At 45.9% G+C, this 27,247-nt stretch overlaps 1 protein-coding gene across 5 annotated transcripts in view; it reads left to right on the top strand.

The window, feature by feature from the left end:
• The window catches only part of SPAG9 (sperm associated antigen 9), a 141,202-nt gene that overhangs the window by 25,643 nt on the left and 88,312 nt on the right, over positions 1-27,247 (top strand). For 4 of the 5 annotated variants that reach the window (XM_075579574.1, XM_075579573.1, XM_075579577.1 and 1 more), the window contains exons 4-6: positions 6,111-6,205; positions 16,196-16,343; positions 23,058-23,247. In XM_075579574.1, coding sequence (XP_075435689.1) covers positions 6,111-6,205; positions 16,196-16,343; positions 23,058-23,247 — 433 coding nt within the window. Of the gene's footprint in view, positions 1-6,110; positions 6,206-6,671; positions 7,057-16,195; positions 16,344-23,057; positions 23,248-27,247 lie in introns of those variants that run through there. The other variant, XM_075579576.1, reaches the window with a different exon arrangement.

Genomic DNA, 27,247 nt, shown 5'->3' with positions numbered 1-27,247 from the left:
TCCAGTACTCCCGATTACATGATTGCTATGTCACTGATGGTGGAAGGGAAGGGATCATCCAACATCCGTCCGTCCGATCCATAGTAATACAGGACACGATCTCCCCGGTGCAAAACGAGCATTTTTTATTTATTTATTATTATATATATATATATATATATATATATATATATATATATATATATATATATATATATATATATATATATATATATATATATATATATATATATATATATATATATAATATATAATATATATTATATATATAATAAAAAAGGTATCACCTAATACTGAAGAACTCATTTATTCTGAACTATCGCAACTGGACTAACACAGCTATTTTCTACTATATATATCTATATCTTGGAAATTATGTCATGGGCTGGGTGCCCTGACGACACTGTGACGTAGTAGCTACGTCTTGGTCAATCAAAGGGTTAAGCAATTTCTCACAGCAATTGGTAGAATATAATTTTCGTGTTCTATGCTTTTGAAATTAAAAAAAATCTGAATTTTCTTTCTGTAACATTGTCGCAAAGAGATTTCTATTGATGTATAATATGAACAGGTAACGCATTAGTTTTAGGGGGTATGCCGTTTGGAAAGAATGGTGTTCCTGAAATTTCAGCATACAAATGTTTTAAATTCTAGCATCCAACCAATTTCCTGAAAAGGTTTCTCAAACTGCTATCCCTCAGCATAGGAGGTAGGATAAAGGTGGTAGGAGTGGAAACCAGCTCTCCCAATATTTTCCTGGACTGTACATGTCAATGTATAACATTACCGAGTAGCAAAAGGATGTTGGAAATGATGAGCATGGACACTTGTAAGGTTATGCATTTAGGATTTTCCTCCAGTATTTGGTGGGAAATCCTGCTTATAGACTGTATTGAATTGAGGCCAATATTTCATCCTAATCTCTTGCTGTGCCCATAATAGTGCTGTAACATAAACACCGTTATACCTGCTCTACTTGGCCCCTGTGGCACTGCCTCATCATAAATAATTCCTTCTATACCTACATACTGTATGTTTGAAAGACCATCATATGGCCCAGATTTAGTAAACTGAAGTAAGCCTACGGGTATGTTAATGCCTTTTCAAATAAAAGGGTTTTTAAAGCGCATTTAGATTTACTATATTTAGTTAATCTGGGCCTTTGTACCACTTGCGTATTTATTCATACCTTCCGATTTATCTGAACGAAGAGTTCCCATCAACACAATCTAAACCTCCCTTTTAAACCTAATGCAGCTTCTCTGCTTTCCAATATCCATTGATGTACATGCATGCACTATTATTGTCTCCCATTACTACAAGTGCAGTTTCCCACCACTAATACTACTGTCTCCCACTACTACTACTATGTATCTATCCTCCCACCACTAATACTACTGTCTCCCATTACTACTACTATGTATCTATCCTTCCACCACCACTACGGTCTCCCACCACCACTAGTACTGTGTCTCCCACCACTACTACTACTATGTATCCCACTACAAGTACTACTGTGTCTTCCACTACGACTAGTCTCCCACTACTACGACTACTTCTACTAGTCTCCCCCACTACTACTACTACTAGTCTCCTCCTCCTACTACTAGTCTCCCCTACTACTACCCCCAACTACTACTAGTCTCCCACTACTACTACTCCGACTAGACTCCCACTACTATGACTAGTCTTCCACTACTACTACTAGTCTCTTCTAGTGGCCTTAAGCAGTGATAATTGTGGTATGTCCCTTGATGTGCAAGTCCTGTTTAAAAGATTTACTCAGTGGCCTTAAGCAGTGATATTTTTGGTATGTTTGAGTATCAAAAGGTGTTTTTTTTCCCCTCTCTTAACTATGTGCTGTTAATTGACCAACTGGAACAAGCTGATTTTATTGGGGCGGGGGGAGGGTCATGTGACTGCTTTAGATGTATAAAACACTTATTCTCCTTGCATTGGCAAGGAAGCATTGGCATCTTAAGAGTGATGCATTTAAAGTGATAAATATAGTTAGACTATAGTTTGACTAGAGGTGACTGGGGACTGCATTCTTTCTGCAAACTCTTTTACTCAAGACAACAAACGGTAAGCTATTCAGATCACACTATGATCCCATGCTTGCTAACCTGCCTATTTCAACCCCCCACCCCTTTACAACTTATTCACGGCAGTCTCTCCCAAAACTGACTGCACAATTACACTGAAACCCTGAATGACTCTAGCATTGCAATTCAGCTAAACATTTGACAAGGAACAGGCACACCACTGCTGTTTAGTCTGCACACACTCACTCTGCTCACTCTGCACACTCTGCTCCTTGCAGCACTGCCTACCTCTAGCATCATGAACCTGCTATGTATCTTAACTTTTTTCTTTCTCCTGGCCTCATGGAGATGTTACTCCCTCTATCCACTACAATCTCCTCCATCCTGGCCCACACCCAACATCACCATACACCCTGGACTACTCAAAAGCCTTTCACTATCTACTGAATGTTGGTGGAGAACTCTAAAAACCAGCACCTCTCACTCAAATGGCAAATATCACAAATCTACAACTTGCAAACAACTACCCAAATTTCTACTCATACTATTACTCTCTTTAGCAGGTGATATTGAACCTAACCCAGGTCCTCCCATTTCAGCTCTGTCCCATGCCCCTGTGAATTCCACCTTTAAATTCCAAAAAGGGCTATCTGTCGCCCATATAAACATCCGGAGCCTGCTGCCCAAACTGGACGAACTAAGGGCATGGTGCCTTATGCATAAACCCAAAGCCATCGTTCTTACAGAAACATGGCTATCCCCTAAAACCCCTGATGCAAATATTGCCATCCAGGGATACTCCATTTTTAAGAGAGATAGGTCAAAGAGAGGAGGAGGGGTGTTATTCTATATTGCAGACACATTACAATTTACACTGCTAAATTGCCCACCAAGCCCACCCTCTTTTGAAATTCTAGTTGGCAAAATCTGCCTCCCCTTTTCTAAGCAAATCTTGCTTGCTGGCATCTACCGCCCCCCTCAAGCCCCTCTACAATCCCTGACTGATATCACCCAATTTCTTGGCTCCATTTCCTCTCTGAATGAGAAGAGTGAGCTGCTAGTTCTTGGGGATTTCAACTTCAATTGGCTTGACCCTAAAAACCACAAAATCCAGATACAACTCAAGTCACTTAACCTATCGCAACTCATTTCCCAACCCACACGGATAAACCTGAAATCGCATAACCATTCCTTGCTAGACTGGATTCTCTCCTCAAACCCTCAAACCCCAGCAGAATCCAATCCTCTGGCATCCTTCTTGATATTTTCAGTGACCATGCAATAGTGTTCTGTGTAAGGAAAATTAAACCGCTCCATTCAAGCCCTAAAGTTCTCCTCACTAGAACATTTAAAAACTTTAACCCACAACAGTTTCTGGATGACCTTACCAACTGCCCATGGCACAGAATCGATTTAATTCCCGACCCTGATTCTGCGCTCGACTATTTCCAATCTGAGTTCTTAAAACTCTGCGATACCCATGCTCCACTACGCAAAATAAGGATACGGGGGGCCCACCTTCCATGGGTTACACCTGACCTTATAGCACTCTACCAGTTCAGGGATGCCTTGTGGAAAAGCTACAAAGTAACTGGCACTACCAAGGATCTCAATCACTACAGATGCTTGAGGAACATGTGCACAAGGCAAACAAGGCATGCAAAAGCACAATATTACTCTGACAATCTCCACCAAAATACATCAAACCCAGCTAACTTCTGGAAGGTTATCAACAATATATTCCAGCCTTCTAACCATCAACAACCAAGTAATATCACTAAGGGGGATATTACTCTGACAAACCCCACTGACATTGCAAATGCATTCAATGATTACTTTGTGGGGTGTGCCACTAACTTATTAGCGAAACGCAGCCCAAACCACAAACCTGAATCTCATCCTGGGAGTACCCCTATAATCCCACTCCCTCCCAACACTGCCCACAATTTTCAATTTGGCCCAGTATCTGAAGAGGAGATTATACAAGCGCTCCTCAAACTAAAACTAAGCAGCCAATGTGGACCTGACTTACTACAATCTAGGTTCCTACGACTTGGTGCCCCAGCCATTGCCAAACCAATTGCTTCCATAGTCAACTCTATCCTGTCTGCAGGCCATATCCCTAAGACCTGGAAAACTGCCAGAGTTGTCCCAATCTTCAAAAGTGGGGACAAAAACACTGTCTCAAACTACAGGCCAATCTCACTTCTCCCAATTCTATCCAAAGTCATGGAAAAATGTGTCCACTCCCAACTAAGCGATTTCTACACCAAAACAAATTTCCCTAGCCAATTCCAATCTGGCTTTCGTCCCAAACACTCCACCGTAACTACCCTGCTAAAAGTTTGCAATGAAATCCAGTGTGGAATGGAACGGGGACAACTCACTGGTGCAGTATTCCTAGATTTTGCAAAGGCTTTTGACACAGTTGATCATGCTATCCTGCTTAACAAACTCCAGAGCTCTGGAATAGGGAAGCATGCTTTAAACTGGTTTCAGTCCTACCTATCAGGAAGATCCCAACATGTGTCCATCTCAGGCTCTAACTCCAACCCCCTGGATATCACCTGTGGTGTCCCGCAAGGCTCTGTTCTGGGGCCCCTACTCTTCTCAGTGTTCATTAATGATCTTCCCACAGCTTGTAAGGAAGCCTCAATACATATGTATGCAGATGACACAATCCTATATGCACACAGCCATAGCCTCTCTGACCTTCAACACATACTTCAGTCTGACTTTTTGAGACTCGAAAACTGGATTTCTCAAAACAAACTGTTTTTAAACACTGACAAGACGGTAACAATGGTATTTGGGACCAAGACTAAATTTGTAAAGCTTCCAGTGACTGAGCTCCTGATTAGAACCAACGCTAACACCACCTTAACCCCTGTCACTAGTTTTAAATACCTGGGCTTATGGTTTGACTCCCACTTAACATTCGGGATGCACATTGATACCCTGACAACCAAGACCTACGCCAAACTAGGGGTACTTTACAGGAACAAATCCTCCCTAAGTCTCCTGGTCAGAAAGCGTATCGCACAGCAGATGCTAATGCCAATTATTGACTATGGAGACATAGTATATGTCTCGGCACCTCAAACCCACCTTAGCAAACTTGACACCCTCTACAATTCAATTTGTCGTTTTGTTCTCCAATGCAACTACAACACACATCACTGCGAAATGCTCAAAGAACTAGATTGGTCATCACTAGAGTCTAGGCGCAAAGTTCACCTTTCCTGTCTTGCCTTTAAATTCTTCATGGGCAAGCTACCCAGCTACCTGAACAAGCTCCTCACCCCTACCACTTGCAGCACTTATCACCTGAGATCAGACTCCAAAAGACTGTTCATGGTCCCAAGGCTCAACAAAGTATCCGGACGTTCCTCCTTCTCCTACCGTGCACCCCAAAACTGGAACAACCTACCAGAGACTCTCACATCTACCACCAGTTTAAGTTCTTTCAAATCTAAGGCTGTCTCACATTTTAACCTGGTCTGTAACTGTTTCATACGCTCATAATATATATTTTCTTTAACTGTGCACGCAATGTCTTGTATATAATGTATACCCTGTTCATTTATGTAACTGTACTTGTAACCATGTATTATTTGTTTAACTCTGTGCATAGGACACACTTGAAAACGTGAGGTAACTCTCAATGTATTACTTCCTGGTAAAATATTTTATAAATAAATAAATAAATAGTATTACTACTATTAGTCCCCCCCCATACCACTACTACTGTATCTCCCACCACTACTACTGTCTCCCAGCAGTACTACTACTACTGTGTCTACTACTACTACTACTGTCTCTACTACTACTACTACTACTGTCTCCCACTACTGCTACCACTGTCTCCCAGTACACTGGGTTGGTGTCACACTATTTACATTTCTGTCTATTACACTTGCAGTTATTTTTAGACATTTTCTTAAACCTCATATTGTAAAGTTCTAAACATATTACAAGGTGTACGAATAAAGGTAGTGATGGTACAATAAAAGTACTGAATCATAATTAATGGGTGAACTGTTTTCCCTTCTAATTTTTTAATAGATGATTCATAATTATATGGAGCATTTGGAACGTACTAAACTTCATCAGTTAATAGGAGCTGATCAGCTGGAATCTTCTATGCACAGTAAAATTAGGTAAGATTTGTTTTTCTCAACATAAAAAATAAAAAAAATACACCCTTGTTCTTTGTGCGATGGAGAGAATGTCGCCATTGTCTTGTAATCCTGGAACAATAATTGGGCTGATTCAGAAAAGCTTATTGAATGATTGGAATGTAGTAGAAAAGCAGAATTGAAATTTGCTGTAGCTAAAACCATTAAAACACTATGCAAAATAATACAGAATTTTGCTTTTGTTTCATAAATATAATTGTCCACGTTTCTTGCTGTTTGCGCAGTGAATAGATCAATGGTAAAATGTTCTTGTACTCTATATTTTTTGTGTTTTTAGAAAACCTTTTTATCGGCTTATTTTGTTGCTTTAATTGTAGATTGTTTTGCTATGTTATTTTGAAGGCTTGGCTTGTGCTAGCAGTGCATTTATTTTTTAGCTCGACTCGGGGTCAATAAATAGTTAATGAAGCACTATTGGATGCAGCATAGAAAAGAGCAGCTTCCCGATGTATTCCTTTTGAGAGCACAGCAGCGAGAGGGATGATGTCATTCTCTGGAGCTGCAGCAGGAGAGGAGGAGGAGAAGGCTGCTGCTACTGATGGCATTGTTTTTGTGGCAGCAGCTGAATGACCGACGCTCAGACCAGAGATACACCCTTAGTAATTGTGTAGCTTTTTTGATACCGGCGTGCCACCATGCCCGCACAGCGACATGAGTCCCGGATGCATGCTTCTGTTTGTGTTTGGCTTCGTTGGCGGGGCGGTGGTCATTAATTCAGCTATTTTAGTGTCCCTTTCTGTTCTGCTGCTTGTGCACTTCTCTTTCTCCACTGGTTTACCGGCCCTGACACAGAACCTGCCAAGGATTCTCAGGTACCCAGGCCTTGTGTTTGTTTTGCTTTCTTATTTTGGATTGCATTCATTGTCGATTTCTGTTATGCAATATTTGAGATCACCACTGTAGTTGCCATAAATGTAAAATGTAGGATCATACAAGTATATAGTCCTCTCACATGGGGAAGTAACACATGGGATTTTAGAAACTGAATCTAAGGTGTACATGTACAGTTGACATTTAATGTGATATATGAATTGCTCAATCAGTGCCATTTTAATTTATGGCAAATGCTTTTTAATCTTTATTTGGAGCATTCATTTGTATATGTATAATGTAATAAGTAGCCGTTTCTCTGTTAGAGTTATATCTATTTTTAGGCTTTACATGAATGATGTTTTAAAATAATGATTCTTTCATTGGTTAGTCCGAGTATGCTAGTTAACTGTTTTTATTCTATTACTGTTTTTTGATAATCTTGCTTTGCATTAATTACTGCCCTTTGGTGTGCACTTGATTGTATAGTTATTCTGTTTTCTAAGCTATTTGTGTTCAGTCCAGTACATTTGCTGGATTCCCATGGTATGTTCCATAGAGATAAGGATTCAGGTTACCTCCTTAATACACAGGATTACATTGCTGATTATTGTTTTAGCATCTCTTTATTTGCAGGTCAACATTGAAGCCCAATGTTTTGAAAGGTCAAGTGTGGTGTTGACATAGTGACCATGGGGTAATCCTCAGAAACTTCGTGCTTCGATGTTGAGCTGCAAATAAAGAGATGATAAAGCTAAAATAATGACTTATTGAATCCTGTGTGCAGCTGATGTAACCTGAACCCTTACCTCTATGGATGTTTATGGCAGCCAGGGGAGGGCATCAGTGCCTTATACAGTTTCTATGGTATGTTTCATAGTAATAAGAATGTGCCACTATGCCAATATATACAGTATGTTTTTCTTCGTATGTAATGCAGATAATATGTTTTGGGAAATTAAAATGTTATTTTATTATGGAGATACTGAAAGGGCATATTGTTTATATTTTGAGCCATCATAATAATAAAGAAAGATCTGATTTATTTTTAATAAGGTGTTTTCTCAAACACATAAGAAGCCAATTTTGCTAATTTGGACTAGAGAAAGTTGTTTCTTTTTGTCCATATTATGATAGATGTCTATTTGCCAGTTATTTGGGAGTTTAGGGATGCCCATCTGGCTTTATTATTCTTGTGACGCTGCAGTCAGAATTATTTTGGCAAATAATATTTATTATAGCACCTATAATAAGCCACAATTATCATCATTGGTATTGGTTTAGAACACTGTCTGCAGTAAGAAATGACTTTATAAATGCTGATTTCATGTTAAACCCAAAAGGAGGCAGTTTTACTGGTTGGATGCTACACACACTTGTCATGTTTGTGCTCGACTCACAGCATTATTTTGTCATCGTTTTTTAACCATCTATGTATCAGAAGGTCATAATATGCATACACATGCATGTGTGAAGTAAGATCTATATATCTTATTAAAGGCATATTTAAAGGAAGGTGACCCCCCTACACTGAAGTCAGGCAGGAGAGCCGTTGTTGACTTGTGTTGGAATGAAGGGGAAAGCAAAAGCCAGAGTGGCTTTCAGTGCATTGCACTCTCTGATACACCACACCATCACATAACAAACATGGTGACTCCCGGGGATCCAGCAAAAGCTGAAGGATACATTACGTGTATTTTATAGATATAATAAACATATTCCACTTGTGTGCTAAAATAATTCTTCCCAAACAACTGTAGTAGAGAGTGATGAACATGATCTCTCCTACAAAACGAGCAAACATGACATTCTGAGAACATAGAATGGCTCTTTGCTCACCCGCCCATATGACGTTGTGAGTATCACGGGAGACCAGGACAATTACACCAGGGATCAGTACACTAGACTGAACTGCAGAGCTGTACAAAAGTGAATTTATTGGAAAAAGTTTCCACAAACCTCCAGTACATAAAACACACAAACTCTCCCAACTGGAGGATCAACCTAAAGTCCTAGGTGCGGGCACCTGTTTCTAGAAGTTTACCCCGATAAACGTTCCCAAACTTGTGCTGCTGTCATCGGTTGTATAGGCAGTCCTGCCTTGTACTCTGTTAACCAGCAGTTTTAAAAGTCCCCATCGTTGCTTCCCTCCAAAACTCCTCCGGAACAACCCGGATGACTTCGGAGACTTAAAGGGTCCACTTCGGCTCTCCGAACACTCCACTTCGAGATTGTGGAACCAAAGCAGAGTTCCTGCGCATATATCCCTCGGTCTCCATCCACCAACATTGACGGAGGCTCGACCAATCCAAGAGTGGATTGTCTTTGGGGTCCAATCAGCGAGTGAGGGCTCGCCTGTATTAGATGAATCCTGAGCAAAACAGGTTACCAGATTACCAGACTTCAAGGACAGCCCACAGGGGCAGGCTTAAGTCGAGCGGGCCATTTGAACAATGGGAGTCGTGCCTACAGGGCACCGTCCTTGCAACTGTTCCCCTGGTCCTCCCAATATCCCCGAAGGGATAGGCGACTCAGTGTTTGGGCCGGACAATTGTTCCCCTGCGGGGAGCCACTTTCCCCACACCAGAGTCCACAGCCCTGCCTCGCTCTACAATGTCCCAAGCCACTCACCTTACCTCTTCCAGGTTCTCCTTTGTGTTGAGGTTGGATACTGGCATACCCATCCTTCCCACATTTAAAACATTACGCATACAGTTAACCCCTGATTCCTGAAGTGCTGGAACCAGGCTTAAACATATAATATCAGCCCAATGTGGGCACAGTATACTTTTACGCCGGTGCTGCCCGCAGACCAGACCCGTCCCCTGAGCTGAAGGGGGACGTGGTAATACACGCACCCGCAGCAAAGGGAGCGTGTCCGGAGTGTGGTATAAAGCGTTGCCAGGCCAGGTGTAGTAAGGTAGACAATACTTGCCGGTACCGGTTGTAGAGATAGAGTGAAGAATGCCTTGCCGAAGTCAGGGAGTGGAGATAGGTCATAGTCCAAGCCGTGTTCAAGGGGTTACCAGAGTGAGCGTTGTCCAAGGAGTGCCGAGATCGAGAGCCAGAGGGGGTAGTCGTACAAGCCGCGTCAGAACCTGTGAAAACACTGAGAGAATCCAGAAGTACTTCCATACAGAGACTATGTCGAGCAAAGACTGAGAGCAGAGAGGAGCTAGATAAAGCAGGAAGGTCCAATTAGGAACGGAGGCGGGACAGGAAGAGTTACAGGGAGACACTGCAGATTGGTGCAGGCATAACAGGCCAGGTGAGTCTTGTTAGTAACCTGAGTATGCTCGTGCAGTGTGCGGGGGCGGAGCCTGAGGTCCGGGGGACGGGAATAAGAGTGTGCAGACTGAGCGTGCTCCGTAACTCGTGTACGCGCGTGAACCGAGCCAGTGGATGGTGCAGGTGTGCGTGTAGGAGGGCGTGGGCGCGCCCGGCGCTGAGCAGAGGAATCGCCGAGGGGAGTGATCCCGCGACGGCGGCAGGGGCTAGGAGCCGTGGAGGCCGGTAAGGCAGGATTGTTTTGTGTGTCCAGGGACTCCCTGCGGGGAGGGAGTGCTCTGTGTGGGGAACCGGGAGAACGCCGATTCCTGACATATACATACACAGCAGGGGTACAAGGAACTGTACATACACAAATAAATCTATATATATATATATATATATATATAAAACGGAAATGTTTGTCTGTAGTGTTGTGTGTTTTGTCATTGGTTGGCCCCTCTCGCTGGCAAGCTCTCCCATTGGCTATGGGGTGGGGTATGCGGGCGGGGTGACGTCACACACGGGCTCACAGGCACTCTTCGATACTCTTCGGGTGCAGGGGGGGTGAGAGTGCTGTGGAGTGCAGGGGGGGTGAGAGTGCTGTGGTGTGCAGCGGGGTGAGTGCTGTGGGGTGCAGGGGGGTGAGAGTGCTGTGGGGTGCAGGGCGGGAGAGTGATGTGGGGTGCAGGGGGGGAGAGTGATGTGTAGGGGGGGTTGAGAGTGCTGTCCGGTGCAGGGGGGGACAGTGATGTGAGGTGTCCCGGGGGGAAACGGAGCTTAACGGGTGGGAGGGGGGGAACCGAGCTGGGAATGGGGGAGGGGAGCGGAGACAGAGGGGGAGCAGGAAAATTTCCTCCCGGGCAACTCTGGGTATATCAGCTAGTACATTATATTATGGACAGGTAGGGAGAATGGCAGGCGTAACCTTTATTAAAAGCTGTCAAATCTACCCCTACCGTCACCGTCAGCACCCTAACTTTGGTGTATACTGTAGGTCCAGAAGCAGTCGCAGCAGAAAAATAATTGGGAAACATTATTGCCACGGGGTATTTGTTCTTCCTAGATCTATCCCTTAAAATGTTCTCCTCTTATCAGCTTTTCTGATTACACTTGTCATTGTTCATCAATTTCTGTTCAATGGCAATGTATCATCTGGATTTGGTCATATCAAACAATATAGAAGTAATAACAAATATTCAAGTCCTGGAACATTTGGGTAACAGTGATCATAACGGTCTCATTTGAAATAAATGATCAAAAAACAGATTACTTGGGTTCAACAAAGACTAAACTTTAGAAAGGCAGATTTTAATAAACTTAGGTTTAATCTAGTAGTAATACAATGGGATGATGTTTTTGCAGGGAAAAATGTAGAAGATAAATGGGCAGTCTTTAAAACATTGTTAGAAAAGCACACTTATCAGTGTATACCCTTGGGTAATAAGTATAAAAGAAATAAGTCAAAACCAATGTGGCTAAATAAACAGGAAGGGGAGGAAATGGACAAGAAGAGGAAGGCGTTTAGATTCTTTAAGTCAGAAGGGACAGAGACATCGTATCAGAATGATAAGGAATGTAACAAAAATTGCAAAAGGGCAATCAAATTAGAAAAAATGGATAATGAAAAAAGGATTGCAATAGAAAGTAAAGTCAACCCTAAAAAGTTCTTTGAGTACCTTAATAACAAAAACATGAGAAAAGAAAATATAGGACCCTTTCAGTGTGAGATGGGTGGGCAGATTATTGGAGATAAGGAAAAAGCTGAGGTATTAAACAAATTCTTTGCCTCTGTGTTTACCAGGGAAGAATCAAGTTCAATAGTAGTGCCGCAGGAGGAAGCCACAACCTCCATATTAATGAACAATTGGTTAACTGAGGAAGAAGTTCATAAGCGACTTGAAAAAATTAAAGTAAATAAGGCACCTGGCCCCGATGGCATACATCCAAGAGTTCTCAAGGAGTTAAGCTCAGTAATAGCAAAACCATTATATTTAATATTCAAGGACTCCATTTCCACAGGCTCAATACCACAAGATTGGCGTAAAGCAGATGTGGTGCCTATATTTAAAAAGGGAGCTAGATCACAACCGTGAAATTACAGACCTGTAAGCCTGACTTCAATAGTAAGGAAACTACTTGAAGGTTTAATACGGGATAATATTCAGGAATACCTAATGGAAAACAAAATTATTAGTAATAGTCAGCATGGATTTATGAAGGATAGATCTTGCCAAACTAACCTTATTTGTTTCTTTGATGAGGTAAGTAGGAATGTAGACCAGGGTAATGCAGTTTATGTGGTCTACTTAGATTTTACAAAGGCCTTTGATACGGTTTCACACGAGGTTGGTGTATAAAATAAAGAAAATTGGACTCCGTAATAATATATGCACCTGGATTGAGAACTGGTTAAAGGACAGACAACAGAGGGTTGTCATAAATGGAACTTTTTCAGGTTGGGCTGAAGTCGTGAGTGGAGTACCTCAGGGATCGGCACTGGGACCCCTGCTTTTTAACTTGTTTATTAATGACCTTGAGGTTGGGATTGAGAGCAAAGTCTCCATCTTTGCTGATGATACTAAATTGTGTAAGGTAATAGAATCAGAGCAGGATGTAATTTCTCTTCAGAAGGACTTGGAGAGACTGGAAACGTGGGCAGGTAAACGACAAATGAGGTTTAATACAGATAAATGTAAGGTTATGCATTTGGGATGCAAGAATAAAAAGGCGACTTACAAATTAAATGGAGATATATTGGGGGAATCCTTGATGGAGAAGGATTTAGGAGTGCTTGTAGACAGCAGGCTTAGCAATAGTGCCCAATGTCATGCAGTAGCTGCAAAGGCAAACAAGATCTTATCTTGCATCAAACGGGCAATGGATGAAAGGGAAGTAAACATAATTATGCCCCTTTACAAAGCATTAGTAAGACCACACCTTGAATATGGAGTACAATTTTGGGCACCAATCCTAAGAAAAGACATTATGGAACTAGAGAGAGTTCAGAGAAGAGCCACCAAATTAATAAAGGGGATGGACATTCTAACTTATGAGGAGAGGCTAGCAAAATTAGATTTATTTACATTAGAAAAAAAGCGTCTAAGAGGGGATATGATAACTATATACAAATATATTCAGGGACAATACAAGGAGCTTTCAAAAGAACCATTCATCCCACGGGCAGTACAAAGGACTCGGGCCATCCCTTAAGGTTGGAGGAAAGGAAATTTCACCAGCAACAAAGGAAATGGTTATTTACAGTAAGGGCCGTTAAAATGTGGAATTCATTACCCATGGAGACTGTGATGGCAGATGCAATAGATTTGTTCAAAAAAAGGTTGGACATCTTTTTAGATGGGAAAGGTATACAGGGATATACCAAATAAGTATACATGGGAAGAATGTTGATCCAGGGATTAATCCGATTGCCAATTCTTGGAGTCAGGAAGGAATGAATTTTTCCCCTTAATGGGGTTTTTTGTTTGCCTTCCTCTGGATCAATAAGTAAGTATAGATATAGGATAAAGTATCTGTTGTATAAATTTAGCACAGGTTGAACTTGATGCACCTACGTCTTTTTTCAACCTCATCTAGTACAGGCATACCCCGGTTTAAGGACACTCACTTTAAGTACATTCGCGAGTAAGTACACAGCACCCAATAGGTAGACGGCAGCTTGCGCATGCGCCTGTCAACATGTCCTGAACAGTAATACCGGCTCCCTACCTGTACCGAAGCTGTGCGCAAGCGGGGAGACTATAGAGCCTGTTACAAATGTGTTATTTACATCAGTTATGCACGTATATGACGTTTGAAGTACAGTAAATGCATCGATAAGTGGAAAAAGGTAGTGCTTCACTTTAAGTACATTTTCGCTTTACATACATGCTCCGGTCCCATTGCGTACGTTAATGTGGGGTATGCCTGTATGTAACTACTATGTAACTATGTAACCTATAATTAGATGTGTTGATCATTTTGCCTGAGAGCACACAATTAACTTGTAGGAACTGTTAAATAAGTCCAGCTTTGATTTCTGGTAAGTTATAAAAAAACACGAAACATACCATTAGCAGTAAATTCTATTTTTTAAATTGAATACTGCAGAGTACTTAAGTATTAGGAGATACCTTTTTTTTATTTGAACTAACAATTGATTTTATAAGGCAAGCGTTTGAGTTTTCTCTTCCTCAGGTCAGCAATATTGATTTACAAAATATTCCAGAAGTTTAACAGAGAGATAAAAATGTAGCTCACCTCTATGATATTGGTAATGGTGCAGAGGGAGGAACAGTGCATGTGATACAGAACGAGACTTTTGGTGAGACCTTTGATAGATTCAGAGAGTATATAAAAAGTATCTGGAAAACCGTATTTAAGGTTTCTTCATTAGGCCGTGCTTATAGTGCTGATTACAGCAACGGCGCTAGCGTCAAAGTAAGTCGATGTAATCCGTCGCGTGCGCCTATAGTGGGCGCGACACAGCGACCAAAATCACAGAAGTTAATAGATTTTAATATATACCGCGACGGCCGCACCACGTGACTGCAATAAACCAATCACATAGCCTCTGCCTGACATCACCGCTCCTTGCAGCTAGCGACATCGCAATCACCGAATTACAACTTCGGCGGTGGGTGACGTCACCGGTCGCGTTGCCGTCAATGTAACCTGCACTATAAGCTCAGCCTTAGTGATCCATATTCAACTGAGATGTTCACAAGTGGAATCCCATTGGTGTTTGCTCTGAACTGAGTACTTTCAAAGTTTAATGCTTTGGATGAATGTATATTATTAGGGAATGAATCGCAGCATATGAAAGCAAGTGGTATTTTGGGAATTGTGTAGCCTGAGAGACAATCTTAGCGGTCTAGGACATTTGGTCGCGGCCGCTTCGGTGCGATCAAATGGCCATTGGCACTCCGCCACCAGAAACTGCCACACCCGCTAAGGTAAGTAAACGCCCTTACCCTAAACCCCCCACCTTAAGCCCTTACCCTAAACCCCCCACCGTAAGCCCTTACCCTAAATGCCCCTGCCCTAAACCCCCTACCCTAAGCCCTTACTCTAAAACCCCACACCCTAAGCCCCCACACCCTAAGCCCTTAACCTAAAAACCCCAACCCTAAGCCCTTAACCTAAAACCCCCTACCCTAAGCCCTTAACCTAAAAACCCCTACCCTAAGCCCTTAACCTAAAACCCCTTACCCTAAAACCCCTACCCTAAGCCCTTACCCTAAAACCCCACACCCTAATCCCTTACCCTAAAACCCCCTACCCCAAGCCCTTACCCTAAAACCCCCTACCCCAAGCCCTTACCCTAAAACCCCCTACCCTAAGCCCTTAACCTAAACCCCCCCACCCTAAGCCCTTAACCTAGTGCTTACCCTAAAACCCTTTAAATTAACCCCGCTACCCTAACCACGAACACCTAACCAGTAATAAAACTTACCTTCGATGTGTCCGGTGGCGGGGATTCTAGCAGCGAATCGGCTGCGGCGGAGTGTCCGTCCGTCGCAAGGCTGCGGTTGCCATTTGATTCCGCAATCTTTGTACAGCAAGAGATGGAGTGTGCTGCGTTAAGCATTGAAATGTATCACATACAGGCAAAGTATTGAGCTGAAGATTTATAAAAGAAATAATAGTGTCAAGTTGATATCGAATAGAGTAAAAACTGTAGATATGATGTACTTATATTTTCATATTCTCAGAAATAAGTAGATAGATATACAAACATGGCTCATAAGTATATACATGTTAACTTGGTTCCATAATATATAGCACAGGCCATAAGAATCTTGCCGTATTTACACTATTCTCTCTTTTAACATGTGTAAAAAATAAACCCAAATTGTTTCATTTTTCAAAAAGGAAAGAACGTCCAATTACTTTGGGGATCTTCCCATTGACCTCAGGCGAGGCTTTGGTTTTACCTGATACCCATGGTGCAGAAGCACCTGGAAATGGACCATGGAAACTACAAGAGCAGAACCACACACGTTGCAATACCAGTTTAAAGGTAAACTTGGAATTTTGTTAAAACAATATCTGTTCGTAAAGTTTCGAAACATACAGATGCAGCGGCCGTTATTGGAACATTTACCTGGGTTCATCCCGCGTTACGCAGCGTGGTAGACCCAGGATGGTCAGTTGCAGACATAATGGCCCATCGGAGGAACACAGCAGGGGTCCCTGCTGTGTAAGTCCTACTGTAATAGACAGTCTCTGTAATAGACACGCAGTAAGAGATGGGCTGAATCGGTCACTCTAACTGCGCGCCTCTCACAGGAGATTACGGGGTTTTTATTAAAATTCTATTAGTGTAATTGTGTATTAGTGGGTGGGTAGTAAAGTACATCTTAATATATAAAATCGAATGGTTGGTACTAGCTGCGGTGAATCTGATTGGTCCTCAGCCTCTGGCCAATCAGATTGGTGGGTCTGACGTCACCCAACTGCCACTCTCTTCCCCCTCGGCCACACACACAGACACACACACACACCTCTCTCTATGTCCTCTCCCCCCCATCACACTCACCTTCCTTTCCCGGCGCTCCACTCACCTCCCTCCACTCACCTCCCTGGCGCTCCACTCACCTCCCTCCACTCACCTCCCCAGTGCTCCACTCACCTCCCTCCACTCCCCGGCGCTCCACTCATCTCCCTCCACTCCCTGGTGCTCCACTCACCTCCCTCCACTCCCCGGCACTCCACTCACCTCCCTCACTCCCCGGCGCTCCAACTCACCTCCCTCCACTCCCCGGCGCTCCACTCACCTCCCTCAGTCCCCGGCGCTCCAACTCACCTCCCTCCACTCCCCTCCCTCCACTCCCCGGCGCTCCACTCACCGGCGCTCCACTCACCGGCGCTCCACTCACCGGCACTCCCCTCCCTCCACTCCCCTCCCTCCACTCCCCGGCGCTCCACTCCCCGGCGCTCCACTCACCTCCCTTCACTCCCCGGCGCTCCACTCACCTCCCTCCACTCACCTCCCTCCACTCTCCGGCGCTCCACTCACCTCCCTCCACTCACCTCCCTCCACTCCCCGGCGCTCCACTCACCTCCCTCCCCGGCGTTCCACTCACCTCCCTCCACTCACCTCCCTCCCCGGCGTTCCACTCACCTCCCTCCCCGGCGTGGGGGACAGGCAGCCTGTAGCTGCCACGCGGCGCCTAAGATGGCGGCGGCCGGAAGGACCCCCTTCCTCCCTCGCGGGAGTAACTAACATGGCGGAGCCCGGAAGGAGAGGTGTGTGTGTGTGTGTATGTCACTGTGTGTGTCTCACTGTGTGTGTGTCACTGTGTGTGTGTGTCACTGTGTGTGTGTGTGTGTGTGTGACACTGTGTGTGTGACACTGTGTGTGTGTGGGGGGGGGACACTGTGTGTGTGTGTGGGACACTGTGTGTGTGTGTGGGACACTGTGTGTGACACTATGTGTGGGGGACACTGTGTGTGTGGGGGACACTGTGTGTGTGGGGGACACTGTGTGTGTGGGGGACACTGTGTGTGTGGGGGACACTGTGTGTGTGGGGGACACTGTGTGTGTGGGGGACACTGTGTGTGTGGGGGACACTGTGTGTGTGTGGGACACTGTGTGTGGGACACTGTGTGTGTGAGACACTGTGTGTGTGTGTGACACTGTGTGTGTGTGTGTGTGACACTGTGTGTGTGTGGGACACTGTGTGTGTGTGGCACTGTGTGTGACACTGTGTGTGTGGGGGACACTGTGTGTGTGGGGGACACTGTGTGTGTGTGTGACACTGTGTGTGTGTGTGTGACACTGTGTGTGTGTGTGACACTCTGTGTGTGTCTGACACTGTGTGTATGTGTGTGACACTGTGTGTGGGACACTGTGTGTGTGTGTCACTGTGTGTGTATCTGTGTTGTGTGTGTGTGTGACACTGTGTGTGTGTGTGTCACTGTGTGTGTGTCAGACACTGTAGGGTGGGGACCGGAGCTACGCATGGGGGGCAGGAGCGGAGAGAGAGGGGGGAGCGGAGAAACATACAGGGGGAGTGGAGAGGAGGGACCCGGAAATTTTAAGCAACCCACCCCCCTCCTGTCCACTGTCCCCCCCTCTCCTGTCCACTGCCCCCCCTCTCCTGTCCACTGTACCCCCCTCTCCTGCCCACTGTTCCCCCCTCCTGTCCACTGTCCCCCCCTCCTGTCCACTGGCCCCCCCTCCTGTCCACTGTCCCCCCCTCCTGTCCACTGTCCCCCCCTCCTGTCCACTGTCCCCCCCTCGTGTCCACTGTCCCCCCCTCCTGTCCACTGTCCCCCCCTCCTGTCCACTGTCCCCCCTCCTGTCCACTGTCCCCCCCTCCTGTACACTGTCCCCACCTCCTGTCCACTGCCCCCCATCCTGTCCACTGCCCCCCTCCTGTCCACTGTCACCCCCCCTCCTGTCCACTGTCACCCCCCCTCCTGTCCACTGTCACCCCCCCCCTCCTGTCCACTGTCACCCCCCCTCCTGTCCACTGTCACCCCCCTCCTGTCCACTGTCACCCCCCTCCTGTCCACTGTCCCCCCGCCTCCTGTCCACTGTCCCCCCCCTCCTGTCCACTGTCCCCCCCCTCCTGTCCACTGTCCCCCCCCTCCTGTCCACTGTCCCCCCCCTCCTGTCCACTGTCCCCCCCTCCTGTCCACTGTCACTGTCCCCTCCTGTCCACTGTCACCGTCCCCTCCTGTCCACTGTCACCGTCCCCTCTTGTCCACTGTCGCCGTCCCCTCCTGTCCACTGTCACCGTCCCCTCCTGTCCACTGTCACCCCCCCTCCTGTCCACTGTCACCCCCCCTCCTGTCCACTGTCACCTCCCCTCCTGTCCACTGTCCCCCCCCTCCTGTCCACTGTCCCCCCCTTCCTGTCCACTGTCCCCCCCTCTTGTCCACTGTCCCCCCTCCTGTTCACTGTCCCCCCTCCTGTCCACTGTCCCCCCCCACTCCTGTCCACTCTCCGTCCCCCTCCTGTCCACTCTCCTGTCCACTGTCGTCCCATCCCCTCCTGTCCACTGTCCCGTCCCCCTCCTGTCCACTGTCCCCTCCTGTCCACTGTCCCCGTCCCCTCCTGTCCACTGTCCCCGTCCCCTCCTGTCCACTGTCCCCGTCCCCTCCTGTCCACTGTCCCCGTCCCCTCCTGTCCACTGTCGTCCCGTCCCCTCCTGTCCACTGTCGTCCCGTCCCCTCCTGTCCACTGTCGTCCCGTCCCCCTCCTGTCCACTGTTCCCCCCCTCCCTCCTGTCCACTGTCCCGTCCCCCTCCTGTCCACTGTCCCGTCCCCCTCCTGTCCACTGTCCCCCCCCTGTCGACTGTCCCCGTCCCTCCTGTCCACTGTCCCCGTCTCCTCCTGTCCACTGTTGTCCCGTCCCCTCCTGTCCACTGTCCCCCCTCCTGTCCACTGTCCCCCCTCCTGTCCACTGTCCCCGTCCCCTCCTGTCCACTGTCCCCGTCCCCTCCTGTCCACTGTCCCCGTCCCCTCCTGTCCACTCTCCCCGTCCCCTCCTGTCCACTGTCCCCGTCCCCTCCTGTCCACTGTCTCCGTCCCCTCCTGTCCACTGTCCCCGTCCCCTCCTGTCCACTGTCCCCGTCCCCTCCTGTCCACTGTCCCCGTCCCCTCCTGTCCACTGTCTCCGTCCCCTGCTGTCCACTGTCCCCGTCCCCTCCTGTCCACTGTCCCCTCCTGTCCCCCACTGTCCACTGTCCCCGTCCCCTCCTGTCCCCCACTGTCCACTGTCCCCATCCCCTCCTGTCCCCCACTGTCCCTGTCCCCTCCTGACCACTGTCCCCCTCCCCTCCTGTCCCCCACTGCCACTGTCCCCCACTGTCCACTGTCCCTGTCCCCTCCTGACCACTGTCCCCCTCCCCTCCTGTCCCCCACTGTCCACTGTCCCCGTACCCTCCTGTCCACGTCCCCTCCTGTCCACTGTCCCCGTCCCCTCCTGTCCACTGTCCCCGTCTCCTCCTGTCCACTGTCCCGTCCCCTACTGTCCACTGTCCCGTCCCCTACTGTCCACTGTCCCGTCCCCTCCTGTCCACTGTCCCGTCCCCTCCTGTCCACTGTCACCGTCCCCTCCTGTCCACTGTCCCCGTCCCCTCTTGTCCACTGTCCCCGTCCCCTCCTGTTCACTGTCCCCGTCCCCTCCTGTCCACTATGCCCGTACTCTCCTCCTGTCCACTGTGCCCGTCCTCTCCTCCTGTCCACTGTGCCCGTCCCCTCCTCCTGTCCACTGTGCCCGTCCCCTCCTCCTGTCCACTTTGCCCACCCCCTCCTCCTGTCCACCCCCCTCCTCCTGTCCACTGTCCCCCCCCCCTCCTGTCCACTGTCCCCCCCCCTCCTGTCCACTGTCCCCCCCCTCCTGTCCACTGTCCCCCCCCCTCCTGTTCACTGTCCCCCCCTCCTGTCCACTGTCCCCCCTCCTGTCCACTATCCCCCCCTCCTGTCCACTGTCCCCCCCCCCTCCTGTCCACTGTCCCTCCCCCCCCCGTCCACTGTCCCCTCCCCTTCCTCCCCTCTCCCCCCCCCCTTTTTCTAGCGGGAAATTTAACTCACGGGCAACGCCGGGTCTCTCAGCTAGTATTGTAATGTAATCTGCTACAGTACTGTGCCTTAACCCCTTCATTTCCTTAGCGGGCATTGCATGGCTGCTAAGGTAATGAAACTGTTTACATTTTTATTTTTATTTATTGTGTGTGTGAGCAGGGGGTCTCCTGAGTTGAACAAAGTTTATTTCAGCCTCGGGGACCCCCTACTTCCCGAGATACAGGCCCCGTTATGGGGTGCCGGTATCTCTCTGCTTTGTTTAGATCCCACGGTCACGTGACCCACAAGATTTTAACATGGGGATACCGGCACCCCATAATGGGGCCTGTATCTCGGGAAGTAGGGCGTCCCTGGACCTGAAATCAATGCGGTTCAGCTGTGGCGACCCCCTGCTACATTACTGTAATGTTAGAATTTTAATAAAACCCCTGCGATCACCTGAGAGGCGCGCAGTTATAGTGACTGATTCAGTCTATCTCTTACTGCGTGTCTATTACAGAGAGGGAGACCCGGTAGGACTCACACAGCTCGTGAGGATCACGGGCATATCTCGAAATTCCATTTCGAGATTTGTTCGAATAACGGCTGCTGCATCTGTAGGCTTATTTTTAAAAATTTTTTAAAGGGAGGCTATGTCCTACAAAATAGAAGTACTCTAATTGTTTGATTATTTTTTTAAAGGTACATTTCCAAATAGGTTTTTTTTTCCTAGTAGGTAGTAAGCAGGGCGTCTCCGGAGCTGAAAGGAGTTAATTTCATCTCCAGGGACTCCCTGCTTCCTGAAATACCTCTGTAGGTCATGCTGGTAGCATTGCATTCTGTGCTTGGCTAGCAATGTGACGGGACAGTGTACCCAAATGTTTATTTGTGTTGTGGAGAAATAAAACTACTCAACATTTGGTTTACCCTGAAAATGCACGTGTGGACTTTTGTGTGACATCGCCTACTGGCCGCCCTGCCACAAGCCCTCAAACATTTTTAATGGAAGGTTCTGAGTCAACCGACTCATGTCACAGTTTTGGAAATTAAGAATTATGTTCTGTATCATTAAACCACAAAGTACACCACAGTTGTGATATTGTTTGATGAGAGGGTGTGTGGATGCTAAAACTATGAATCCCACATTATCTTATCTTATAAATGACAAGTATTTGTGACATGGTCTGTATTCAAGAAAGTGAGAGCGCGCCGATTTGGCGCTTCTACACGGAAAGCCTTCGTCAAGTCAAAGGAGGGTTTCATGCAGTTGCGCAGAGTTAATATAGAATATGGCTGTAAGAGGGACATATCCCTGTTTAAATAAAGCAGCCTCAGAGCGCTGAGAATCCAGCAGAGAGAGAGAGAGTTAATTGCAGCCACTCAATTAACTATTCTCCACCTGGACTAATGAGAGCTATGTAAAAAGCCTCATGTGAGACACAGGAGAGAGAGATTCCTTGGCTCACATTTGGGCTGACAGAAGGAGAGCAGAGAAGCCTGCACACAGACACTGTCTTGAGCACAAAGTCTGTGCTGAGATCCAGACACCCAGAGACCTATATTTCCTGGACACAGAGGACCCAGGAACCTGCCAGAGGCTGACATGGAGGGCCACCTGCTTAAGGTACCTCCTGAGACATTGGGGTGATAGGCAGGTAATGGGAATATCCCTCCAGTCCTGCAGGTAGGGTCTGGGGAAATAAGTTAGCCCTTATAAAGGGATAGGGGTTTGTTATTTTGTTGGTTTTGTATGTTTTGCCGGGATAAAGGAACAGGCAATAAAGCCAAGATATAATTTCACCCTAAAACAGTCTTCATTTGCATACCTCTAGAGATATCGCTTACAATGGCATCTAATAGTAACGCAGAAAGAGGCAATGTTTACTTTCTTTACAATTGATGTTGACATATAAACTTTATTTGACATCGTTGCAATATGGCTTCCCACTATAGTACAGTACTATTGCAAGAGGATAGAGGTGGGGCAAGTAAGAATTGCTACTTTAACATGGTGGTCCAGACAATTCTGAGGTTGGCACACAGAGAGAATGTTCCTTTATTGACAGTGATGCTGATAAAACTGGAAGGTCATGATTTATATTAAATACGGACCCGTGCATTTTCACTAAGAACTAATGTCTTCTGGGCACGTGAGTATCTACATTGGTGTCACCCGTGTCGTTATATTAAATTCTTTAACTTTTAATTATTTACTAGGATGAACTCTTAGATATTGGTCAAGCAGGGTCCAAGACCGCCTGCACAAACTCTGACAATATGGTTCACGCATCCTTGAAGGAGCATGAAGATGACGTGATAATACAAGCACATTTAAAGAACAACAATGTGCATAAAAACAAGAGCACCGATGTTCACTTAGTTCAAGAAACCAGAACAGCATATACTGGTAAGGTATTTTTTGTTAACTTAAAAGAAAACCACAAAGCCTAATTTAAACAACGATTCTGTTTTCAAAATAAATGTTTACACCTACAATTTCAATTTAACTGTTTTTAGAACTATTTCAAATGTATATTTTTTTGTTGTTGAAAGTTTTGTACAAAGTTATGTTTTCTTATAAGATGATAATGAAGTTGAGGATTTGAACTTGAATTTTAAAAATGAACTGTTGTTTTTATTAGTGTATACTAACCATTTTTTCCTGGGCGCACTCGTGTGTGTGTGTGTGCGTGTGTGTGTGTGTGTGTGCGTGTGCGTGTGTGTGTGTGTGGTTAAGTTATGGTGAGTAAAAAAAGTGACAAAGACCCTCCACAGCAAAGCATATAGCAAATATTCCTGTATGCTCATTTGCATGTCTTAGGCAGGTCTGCAACCCCGCCTTTCACCATTATCACACAGCACTTCCACTGCAGCAAGGGATTCTGGGAAATGACATGCAAATGGGCACACAGTTTCACCTTTTGCTTCAAAACAATTTTTAACATGGTTCCTTATAGGCTTAAGCTTGCTGCATGGTCACAGCTTTAAGCACAGCCAGGGCTAAGATGCATAGCCAGAAAACCCACCCACAGATAGCTGTTTCGACCTTAATGGGTCTCCTCAGTGTGGGGTTGGTTAGCTGGCTATGCAATGTAGCATCCCAGAATCCCTTGCTGCAGTGGAAGTGCTGTGTGCTGGTGAAAGGTTGCAGACCTGCCTAAGACATGCAAATGAGCATACAGAAATATTTGCTATATGTATATATATGTATATATGTGTGTGTAAATTATATATATATATATATATATATATATATATATATATATATATATATATATATATATATATATATACACACAGTGGTCGACAAATCACCAAAAAAATCTACTCGCCGAACAAAAACATCTACTCACCACCTAGTACCACACGTGTGCTGCTTGGGCGAATAGGAGCTCGCCACGATGTTAAATCCACTCGCCCGGGGCGTGCAAATGTATAGGTTTGTCGAACACTGTATATATATATATATCTATATATATATATATATATAGATATATATATAAATATAATTTATTATATCCTACTCGATGCATTGAGCTTATGATTCATTTAACCCTAAAAATCGAATCCAGTGGGCAGAATACCCAAATAGGGGTAGGACCACTGAAATCAGGTGGCTAGTCTGACTCCTGGTGAGGGCTACGTACAGATGCATGGATCTGAGGTACTTGGTGTTGATGGGCAACAGTTCCCTTGCACAGGGGTGTGCAAGCTTTTCTTGCTGTGCCCGCCCCCCCTGCCTGCTCTCCTCCGTTGTCGCGCCCCCCCTACCTCGGTGCGGCGTCAAATGACGCAGCAGGTTCGTGTGATGTCATGTCACATGACCTGTGGCGTCATTTGACGTCACGTTACCATGGCAACCGTGACAGCACATGACCCCCCAGTATCATTTGACGCCACATTGCCTTGGTCACGCGTCCTGAAGCCGGTTGAATCTTGGTAAATAGAGGTTGCAGAGACCTTGCGCGGTCCCCCAGCATTTAATTTAAATGCTGTGTAGAAAGCCAGTGCATCAGAAAAAACAAGTCCTGTTTGGCATAATAAACTGAGGTTTAGGATAAACTCCTTCAATGTAAGCATATAGCATAACGAAGCCCTAATAGGGTTAGGGGACTAGTACCTAATGCCAGCGGCACCATAAATAAATAGTACAGACCAACGTCACATATATCAGAGAAAAAAGGGGTACAGCGACCCACAAAGTGAACTCACTCAGTTTCTCCTGGAGTATCCAATCTCAGAATCTTCATAGGCGTGCAATCTCCCAGGTGATGCAGGAACAAGTAGAAAAATAAATGGCATTTTTGCCTGAAACTAGTTGGTGGACCCCTGCTGCGGCCTAGGGGGGACCCTTTTGTCCACTTTTTATGTAATAAATCTATTTTTTGTTGCTAAAAACCGTGAGCCTCCTTCTGTTACTTTGGGCAGTGCACTGCCTTATTTTTCTACTTGTTTAATTTAAATGCCTTGGGAAAGAGCGCGGGACCTCTGCCCACGCCGCCCCCCCCCCCCAAAAAAAAATCTCGCGCCCCCCAGTTTGCGCAGCCCTCCCCTAGCACACACTCCCTATTTATTTTTTCACATGGATTCCTTTAAGCTTTTGCCTGGTTCCATATACAGCTTGTTCAGCTAAGCATGGGACAAGGAAGTACAGAACCAGTGCATTTACCCTAAGGCAGCTTTGTTTGGACTCATCAGTTTCAACTTGGTTCCTGATTCTGCATTCGTTAGCTGGTAGTGGTTGTAAACCAGACACAGATGGGTTATTGTGGGTTCAAAATATATCATAACATATAATCATATTGAGGCTACATTTGTGGGGGAACTGCATCCAATAAGTAATCAACAAAAAACCGTATATTGTGATTATGAAATTGTTAGCAATGGCACTGGAATACAACGGTAATTGGGGATGGATACATTGCTTTTATGACTATCCTTATTCAAAGCTGAATCATTTCTTTTAGTTTAGATTTAAAAAAAGTATTTTTTTGGTTTGGGCTACAGTACTTTATTCCTACTACAAAGGCAGCTCTCGTACATATTCTGTATTATACCTGGAACAGAGGCATCTCCATCTGGGGTTCCTTATATCACAGGACTTTGGTATAAACAACATGAATGTACATGTTTTTATATTAGTTCAAAGAAAGGCCAGCTATTAACTGTGCCAGATATTTTGTAACTTCTTCCCTTTTTAGGAGAAAATATATACATGTCAATAATGAACACCAGTATTATTTTTTAATCAAATCCAGAAGTTCTTGTGCTTTGTCATGCATAATACATTTACCATATATGTAATATAAGCTTAATCCATTTGATTGATTAGGTCTACATAAAGGTAAAGACAGTGGAGTTCTCAAGTGCTGCTTAGGGTGGCAGAAGAAACCTATGGATTTCAGTTAATTGCACGCAAAACAGTTCCCCTTGCATATCTAGCAGTATATGCCTGTCACGCTGTGCAGCCCGCAGACCAGACCAGTCCCCTGTACTGAGGTGGGATGTAGAGTATACGTACCGACAGCAGAGGGGGCGTGTCCGGGATGTAGCGTAGTAGCGTGGTCAGGCCTGGATGTAGATAAGAATGGTCAAGTACTTGCCGAGTCCGAGGATAAAGAAAGTTTCGTAGTAAAAATCCGTATCAGAGTCTGGGGGTCTTAGAGGTAGAGTGGTCTAGGAAAGCCGAGTTCAGGAGCCAGAGGGGGTATTCAGACGAGCCGGGTCAGTAGCTGTAGGAAATAAACACAAAGAGAGCACGACACAGGTTCCAGGCAACACAGGTAGCAAGGAGCTATGCAGAGCAAGGAAGTGAAAGCAAAGCAGGATATTTAAAGCGGCAGTGACCAATCCGGATGAGGGGCATGGCGGGGGAGTGTCGAGGAGCTGCTCGCGAGTGGCTGAGAGACCAGGAAGTAGTAGAGCACAGCTGAGAGTGCTGGAGACATGGTGAAGACTCCCACGCCGAGCGGGGGGCGGAGACAGGCATAATGGGCGCGCTATAAATCCTTGAAAGAAGCGCGCGCTCTGTAACACCAGCACCAGAATCCAAGATGGCGACCGCGGCAGAGTTCAAGGTATGCGCTGGGCGTCGGCATGGGTAGCGACGGGGGGCAGGAGCAGCAGCCGCTGCAGTACTGGTAGTGGGTAAGGAGGGGTCAAGCCGCAAGGGACGTGGCCCCCGATTTCTTACAATGCCTTTACATCTGACAGAAATAATGCACCCTAAATGTGCTGCATCTAAAAATGTTGCAGTTCTAATTACATTAATGGTTTCAGGTATGAATGAAACATTCAAGAATGTAAAACACATTTTTTTAGTAGTAGGCTTTAATTCTACCAACCAGGTTGGTACATTTCTGTAGTATTGAAGGAGGTGCTCTTGAAGGACACTGTTCTGCCATTTG

The sequence above is a fragment of the Ascaphus truei genome, chromosome 22, assembly GCF_040206685.1.
Source record: "Ascaphus truei isolate aAscTru1 chromosome 22, aAscTru1.hap1, whole genome shotgun sequence".
In the NCBI taxonomy this organism is placed as follows: domain Eukaryota; kingdom Metazoa; phylum Chordata; class Amphibia; order Anura; family Ascaphidae; genus Ascaphus; species Ascaphus truei.
Note: the sequence above shows the minus strand (reverse complement) of the source record. Positions and strands in the feature narration are given on the sequence as shown.